The sequence below is a fragment of the Raphanus sativus genome, chromosome 6 (genome assembly GCF_000801105.2).
Source record: "Raphanus sativus cultivar WK10039 chromosome 6, ASM80110v3, whole genome shotgun sequence".
NCBI lineage: Eukaryota > Viridiplantae > Streptophyta > Magnoliopsida > Brassicales > Brassicaceae > Raphanus > Raphanus sativus.
In genome coordinates this window covers 9,605,705-9,613,756 of record NC_079516.1, presented here as the reverse complement: position 1 = coordinate 9,613,756, position 8,052 = coordinate 9,605,705, and the positions used below count along the sequence as shown (strand labels likewise).

The following is an 8,052-nucleotide window of genomic DNA, read 5'->3' as shown; positions in this document are numbered from 1 at the left end:
TTATATAAGTTTGTGTAAATACATAAAATAAAATAGAATAAAATTAATGAAAATCAGTATGTGCAAATAAAAATTAACTAGATCTTGACCCTTGCGACCGCACGGGTATTAATTTTCAGTTTTATTTTTTTTTATACTAAATAATATATTTATAATATTTAATCGTTTTATATTGACTAAGTTAGGGGTGGGTATTTGGGTATCCACTCGAATTCGGTTAAAATCTATTCGGATTTGAGTTTTTTGAGTTTAAAGATTCTACCTCTATTCGGATATTTATAAACTTTGGTTCCGGTTTGATTCAGATTTTTGCGGGTTTGATAACCCATTTAAACTATTTTTGAATTTTCAAGATTTATGTATCTTTAAACTTCCCTAAATCTAAAAATAAAAATAATATAACATGTAAATTTGAGTAATGTAAGCCAAAGTATCTAAATTAAAAATTAAAATATGTTTAACTTGAATATTTGGATGAAGAATAAATATATATTTTAAATATTTTTGGAGTTTTGATTATTGTTTATCTACTTTAAAATGTTTACTTTTGATTATTTTTTTATATTTCAAATATTTTAACCAACTTAAAATAGCTTATATCTTTTTATATCTTGGATATTAATTCGAAAAATATCTAACATATTGAAGTATATAAATATGATTTAAATACATTTGAATATCCGAAATATTTCGTTCGGATGAAGTTTGGTTATGGTTCTCTAGATACCAAAATGGTAAATCCGTTTGGATATTATCTAGTTTCGGTTCAAATATGCTAATACTTTTTCGTTCAAATTTTTTAAATGAAGAGTTGATATTATAATTTCCAGAATCGTTTGTCTAATAAAAATGTATTTTTTTTTTGAATTTGACATTGATTTAATGGAGAAGTTAATGAAGTGTATTTAATTTAAATTTAATTTGGAAAACACATTAATTGAAGTGGAAAAGACATCATTAAAATAGGAAATATTATTTAATATCAGTGGCATACCATTATAAATAAAAGTGAAAACTAAGGGGTATTTTATATGGGTACTTCTCTTTTAATAATATAATAAGATTTCTCCCCTTGTATACGAGCAATGTAACACGAACTATTGAATGTGAGATCTTTATAGTTAGACTAAATCTTTCTTATACAATTTTACCATAAATGAAATTTCTAGATAATAAATAAATTCCAGTGGCACTTCTCGTAATAAATACGTTGGCTAAACTTTATTTTCATTTTATGTTTCTATTTTAGTAAGAGTTTTTTCACAGTCTACGATATGCCCAAAATATATATAATTCTTAAAGAATATAAAGTATACTCGTTGCTAAAGATTTTCTAGTTTGATATCAGCACAAATGTCTACGGCGAATTGTCAATCTAAACAAACTACTAGCCGTGTAAGTGGGCTAGTGGTAAGGACGATGTCCGGCTGAGGGCTAGCGTAGTGCTATGATGCTCAATAATCCGGCTTCGAATCCCTGCGGCTGCAAACAATTACACGGGCCACCGGGACCTTGACATTCCACTCCGGGGATAGTAGTGGGCTTGCCCACTCGAACTACCATTTTTATTTTTTTTTACTAAGATAATCATTCAATAGAGCAACAAGATATTGCACTCTAAAAACCGTCCAATCCAATTATATAAAAATCACACATGAAAATGTCATGTGATTTTTTTAAAGAAAGAGAAAGAGATACAGCCAGAGCCGGTCCTAGAAAGTGGTGGGCTGGAAGCAAAAACAAAAAAAAATGGTCTATTATTACAAATAAAAAATTAAAATCAAATGTTTTAAAAGGAAGTGTTCGAACCCTTTACCTTTGGTAGTCAAAGGCGGAAAAAGTGTCTATTTCAATATGAACTTTACGCGTTGTGCCTATTCCTTCACGAACTTTGTAGTAGTGCGTATTCCACATTGAACTAAACAATTTTTTTAAAATACTATATGAACTTTATGCGTCGTGTTTATTCTTTCACGAACTTTATAGTAGTGCGTATTTCACATTGAACAAAACCAAAATCAAAAAATACTACATAGACTCTCAAAATCGTGCTTATTTCAATATTGAGTGTTAAATGTGTTAGTCATCCGTTAATGTATCAAAACAACGTCATTTTGTATAAATTTGTGAAATTAAAAATTAAAAATAAAATACACTCTCAAAATTGTGCTTATATATATTGACTGTCAAAAGTAATAGTCATCATTGATTTTATCAAAAGACTATTTTGGATAAATTCTATGAAATTGTCCGTCGTTTTTTAATTTTTTCATTTTACAAAAAAATTATCCAAAATGACGTTGTTTTAATAAATTAATGTATGACTTGACTAACACCTTTCACTTACTGACAAAGAAAGACTAACATCTTTGACGGTCAATATATATATATATAATCACGATTTTGAGCGTCAAAGATGTTCGTTTTTTTTTGTCAGCAAATCAAAGGTGTAGTCATATATATATGTACATTAACCGTCAAAAGTGTTAGTATTTTTCTGTTTAGGAAATCAAAAGTGTTAGTCATACGTTAATTTATCAAAATAACGTCATTTTGATATATTTTATAAAAAATAAAAAATTACAAATTGACGGATAATTTCATAGAATTTATCCAAAATAAAATCTTTTGATAAATTAAAACATGACTAACACATTTGACAGTCAATATATATAAGTACAATTTTGAGAGGTTTTTGGTAAATTAAAGGATGACTATTACATTTGACAGTCAATATATATAAGCACAATTTTAAGAGTCTATATTTTATTTTGATTTTTAATTTCACAAAATTTATTCAAAATAACGTTGTTTTGATAAATTAACGGATGACTAACACATTTAACGCTCAATATTGAAATAAGCACTATTTTGAGAGTCTATGCAGTATTTTTTTATTTTTGTTTAGTTCAATGTGAAATACACACTACTATAAAGTTCGTGAAGGAATAGACACGACGCATAAAGTTCATATAGTATTTTAAAAAAATTGTTTAGTTCAGTGTGGAATACGCACTGCTACAAAGTTCGCGAAGGAATAGGCACGACGTGTAAAGGTGATGTTAAAATAGGCACTTTTTCCAGTCAAAGGCTATGCAGTAACCAGTTAAGCTAAAGAAACTTTTGGAAATATGTTGCCGATTTAACAGTTATTATTTAGAGGCTGGAAGCAGGTGCTTGGTCTGCTTCTACTAAGGGCCGGCTCTGGATACGGCAACTAGATCTAACTTTTTGACAAGCTTTCCTTTCACAGAGTTTTTTCTTTTGAATTTTTCAGAGGGATTCGGGTCTTGAACTTTAATCTCTACTAGATCATGACCCGCTCTACCGAGCGGGAGTCAGTTTTTTTTTTTTATCTTTGTTTCTACTAAATTTACTAAATGTTATACATGATTGCAATGTGTATTAATATAAAATTTTGATAAATAACAATGTGTACTAATGTGTTTAAATAAGTAATGTGTTTAATTACTAAATTTGATTTTTAAATTTTATGATAACATGAAGTAGATTTTTTTATATATATTATTTAAAATATATAGTGCTATATATTTTGTATTTTCAACATTTATCATATAAAACTTACACTGTGGTATTATTTATATGAAAATATGTGTAACATAATATATAAATATATTATATAAACATATCTACGATTTTCGCAAAGGCCATGCGCACCCGCACGGGTTTTATTTTTAAAATGTATTCTATATTGTTTAGTTTTATGTAGTATCGAGTTTGTATAATTCAATTTTGTGTTTAAAGAACAATATCAAATCTGTCTTTATGTAAAAATAACACTTTACAAGCGCGAGTTGTGTCTTTCTATTGTAACACAAAATTTTATATAAAACTTATGTTTTTTTGTACATTACGAAATTAAATTTTTTAAAATAACTATTACATAATTTCAAAGTGAATTATATCTCTGAGGTCTAATATATTTTGTGTGTAATGGTTCAAAGCATTTTCGATATATATTATATTTCAGTTTGGTTTGTTTTTAGTATTATTGTATAAGTATAATACTATACAATATTACTATATTCTATACAATATATAAAGCTATGTGTTATTTGTTTTAGAAAGTAGATTAGGCCCAACGTAGTTAAAGAATAATCATATCTTTATGTATGTGTCTGTGACTTATCTATTTAATGTTATTCGTACTAATAAAATCAATATGGCCAATGAAAGTATACTGATCAATTTAAAATGAATTGTATAAGGTAATTCTAAAACGATTAATATTTTTAGTATTTTTAGTATCTATCTTATTTAAATCGACATGTAATAAATGTGAAAATCATATATGGAATATGAACAAAAAGAAGAATTGTATTTAAGGAAATACATCAATGCAAAGTTAGACTATAGTACGTATTATATATAAAGAATGAGACATTTAATTTAAATATATGAGGTCCACCTTTAAAATCTACCTAGAAGAAGTTGTAATGTTTCTGATTTAATAAGATAGATTTAGACCTGAAGCCAGTCTTTATAAATACCATTTTTGGCGTAAGTCAGTCTTCCTACCGTATCCATTATCCATGAACATAATAGCATCACGTATGCGCTTAAACTAACTGGATGCCAGATATGTGGTAGAATAATGAGTTCACACAATGTTTTGGACAATGGTTAACAATAATTCCAACCAAGGTGGAAGGACTCAAACATGGTCTTTACTCATAATTTTTTCATTATATTACACACTTAGATATTTTGTAGCCACATATACACACAAAAGACACAATCATTATTGAATTTCTTCAATCCTGTATTCAAGACCTTAGTGAACCGGGGCTGATTTTCTATCGTTCTCACTATTTCCTCTAACCTTAGGCGACCTAGGAGACGGTGGCCAGTGGCCAGAGGAAACGGCCATGTCCTTATGATGCATGAGACTCTCTAGAACCTTCACAACGGCAAGCATCTTAGGGCGATCCTTAGGGTGAGGGCTCACGCACTGTAAGGCGAGAAGAGCGGTATCCTTAGCCGCCTTGACAGAGTATTGACCAGCGAGCCTCTGGTCCATAACGCATCGAAGACGACGGCTGCTGGTTAGGTAAGGCTTTGCCCAATCGATGATGTTCTGCTGGTTTTTTGGCCGTGACTTTTCGGTGGCTCTTCTCCCCGTTAGGAGCTCGAGTAACACGACTCCGTAACTATACACGTCGCTCTTTGTCGTTAAATGCCCTGAAAGTATTGTTCCGTGCAATAGAGAATTGATCAAATAAAACGTACTATTTGATATAATCCTATTAAATTAAATGCCTACATGTCCAGATTAATTTTTTTTTAAATTCACATTTACGTGTATTGCTTAATTCGTCATTTTCAAACCTCTAAACAACTATAATAATTATAATTAATAAGTGTGCATAAATTTAATTTCTGAAAAACAAGTTGACCAAACAAATTATGTTGGGAAAGACAAGAAACTTGTGTATTTTATACCTGTTGAAACATATTCAGGAGCAGCATAACCATACGTGCCCATGACTCGAGTTGTGACATGAGATTTGGATCCCTCTGGTCCCATTGTTGCCAAACCAAAATCTGATAGTTTCGCAGTAAAATCCTGGAATTTCAACAACTCCCATCAAAATAGTAAAACCTTTTGTTAAAATATGTTGATAATAATATAATGTTTGTCTTTTCATTTGACAATATGTTGTCGAAAAGAATTATTAAAGAACAACTAAAAGTGTACCGAATCGAGTAGTATATTCGAAGTCTTGAAATCACGGTATATTATTGGACTCTCTAAATCATGCAAAAAGGCCAAACCCTTAGCAGCAGCGACAGCGATTTTCAGCCTCGTCGCCCACGGCAGCGATATTGAAATCCCTGTTGATTATAACAAAATGATATACCGGTAACAATAAGAGCATGTATATGATATAGCTACGAAATAATTCATTTTTTTACGTTTGAAGAGGTGGTTTTCCAAGCTACCACGTGACATGAACTCGTAGATGAGGACTCGTTCTTCCTGCTCGCAGCAGTAACCGATAAGTTTGACTAGATTCGGGTGCTTTAGTTGTCCAAGTAGTATGACCTCAGACTGCAAATGAAGATAAAACATATGATATAAATCAATTGTCATCATATTAAAAATGTCAATTCTTATATTCTTAGAGAATAAATTTAGAAAATACGTGTATATGTGCATGTATAGAGTGTATCAAAGTGATCTCACCAACTATTATAATCTGCTAACCAAAAAAGATTCTTACGTGACACCAAAAATAGAAAATGACAAACTCATATGCGTACTTAATTCATAATATAAACAAACATATATTTTTCCCATGTAGTTTCATACCCTAAAGTACTAAAAGATAAGGACGTGAATCCAAGGATATCTTTGACTTTGATATACAAAAGAAAAAACATGAGGAGTGGTTCTTTTCTTCAGAAATGTATTCTAACGCCGCCTATGGTTCCAACCAAATCTTTATATTTTTGTCAAAATCGGTCCAACCAAATCATTATATGTGTAATTCATGTCATATGGAAAATAATTAAACACTAATAAGAGAACAATATGAAAAGAACTCAGTAATTAATCAAGCATGCTATAACTAGTAAACGTTCTTACAAGCCATTCACGATGTCCTTGAAGCCCTTCAATGTCCAGTAGCTTGACAGCGACAGGCTGAGCCTTGAGGCTTTGTCGGAGATTCTCATCGATGTAACCTTTATAAACTTTACCGAACCCACCTTCTCCGAGAAGATAGTTCCGAGAGAAGCACTGCGTGATCATTTTAAGCTCACACATCTGAAAATCCACTAAATCGGCTCCGAGAGCCTCTGCGAGATCTTCGTTGATCCTAGCGGAAGAAGAACGGCTTATATCAGCGAAGGAAAGACGCCTGAAAGAAGGAAGTGGTCCGAGATGGTTCTTGGAGAACTCTGATTTCGAAGGTCGGCAACGGCTTAAATTTCCCAAGACCGTTTGGTCATCGACGGAGCAACAGTTTGAGGCAAAGGGTTTCCATAGCGGTGACGATTTGGTAGAAGTTGGTGAGGAGTCTCTCATTGAGAAAGATAGTTTACCTAAATGTTTTGTGCTTCAGATTCTTAAAGAGTCAAAAGAATGATAGGTGGGTTGGGTCTTATTTATACATGTGAGAAAGGGGACTATATGCGTATAAGACATGACTATATGATGAGAGAGTATGGCTATAACAAACAAGTGTAAAAAAATAATGTAGTAGAAACCATTTTTCAAAATTAACTATTAAATTAAGAGGTCCCATAATTTTCGAAATACATTGCTTACGTACATATATTTAGTTTGCGTAGAAAGAAGGAAAATGTAAATATGATAACAGGTTTACTATTTATCGTGTAGACTCCCACTCAATGTTATATTATTAGAAAATGTGAAATAGCGGTTTTTTAGTTCTAAATTAAGGATAAGATTGAACAAAAGTATCGAGTAGGGGTGTTCTTTCTTTAACTGCCCTAACCACTCTACTCAAACTTGGGGGTTTTTCGTCATGATGTCTTCTATTTTGGCTCATAGTTGAGAACTGCACTAACCACTCTACTTAAACTTGGAGTTTTTCGTCATGATGTCTTCTCTTTGGACTTATATTTGAGATATGAAAGTGTGTGTCACTTTTTTTTTTCGTTTAGGACATTCCTGATCTATAGAAGGGTTCATACTAATTTTCAAAGAAAAGTATTGGTCACAGATGAATCATTTTTCTGGATACTCAAATGAAGTTTAAAAAATAGTTTCATATCTGTATTGCCACACAAGTTTAGTGTTGTGAGGTTGATTCGAACCCGAATCTCTCCGAAATCCGTCTACCAATATACCGCCCTCATCATGTGGTTATGTCACATTTGACTAAAACTATATAATGTATGAATTTAAAATATGATACACACAACATAATATTAGATATAACGGATTTAAAAACAACAACAGACTAGTTTGGACGTCATAATTATAATTAAGATGTAGTGGATTTGTTATAGTAGTAAAAAATTTTGATTATGTGTTTTATCGATACACTTTTACCTCTAAAA

At 31.0% G+C, this 8,052-nt stretch overlaps 1 protein-coding gene across 1 annotated transcript; it reads right to left on the bottom strand.

The window, feature by feature from the left end:
- Positions 1 to 4,636: 4,636 nt before the first annotated feature.
- Positions 4,637 to 7,129, bottom strand: LOC108835240 (probable serine/threonine-protein kinase PBL15). The gene is made up of 5 exons (XM_018608521.2): positions 6,611 to 7,129; positions 5,938 to 6,073; positions 5,720 to 5,856; positions 5,464 to 5,587; positions 4,637 to 5,202 (listed from the first exon to the last, which is right to left on the bottom strand). The coding sequence occupies exons 1-5, from the start codon at positions 7,049 to 7,051 to the stop codon at positions 4,796 to 4,798; spliced, it is 1,245 nt and encodes a 414-aa protein (XP_018464023.1). The 5' UTR covers positions 7,052 to 7,129; the 3' UTR covers positions 4,637 to 4,795.
- Between the last annotated feature and the right edge of the window lie 923 nt (positions 7,130 to 8,052).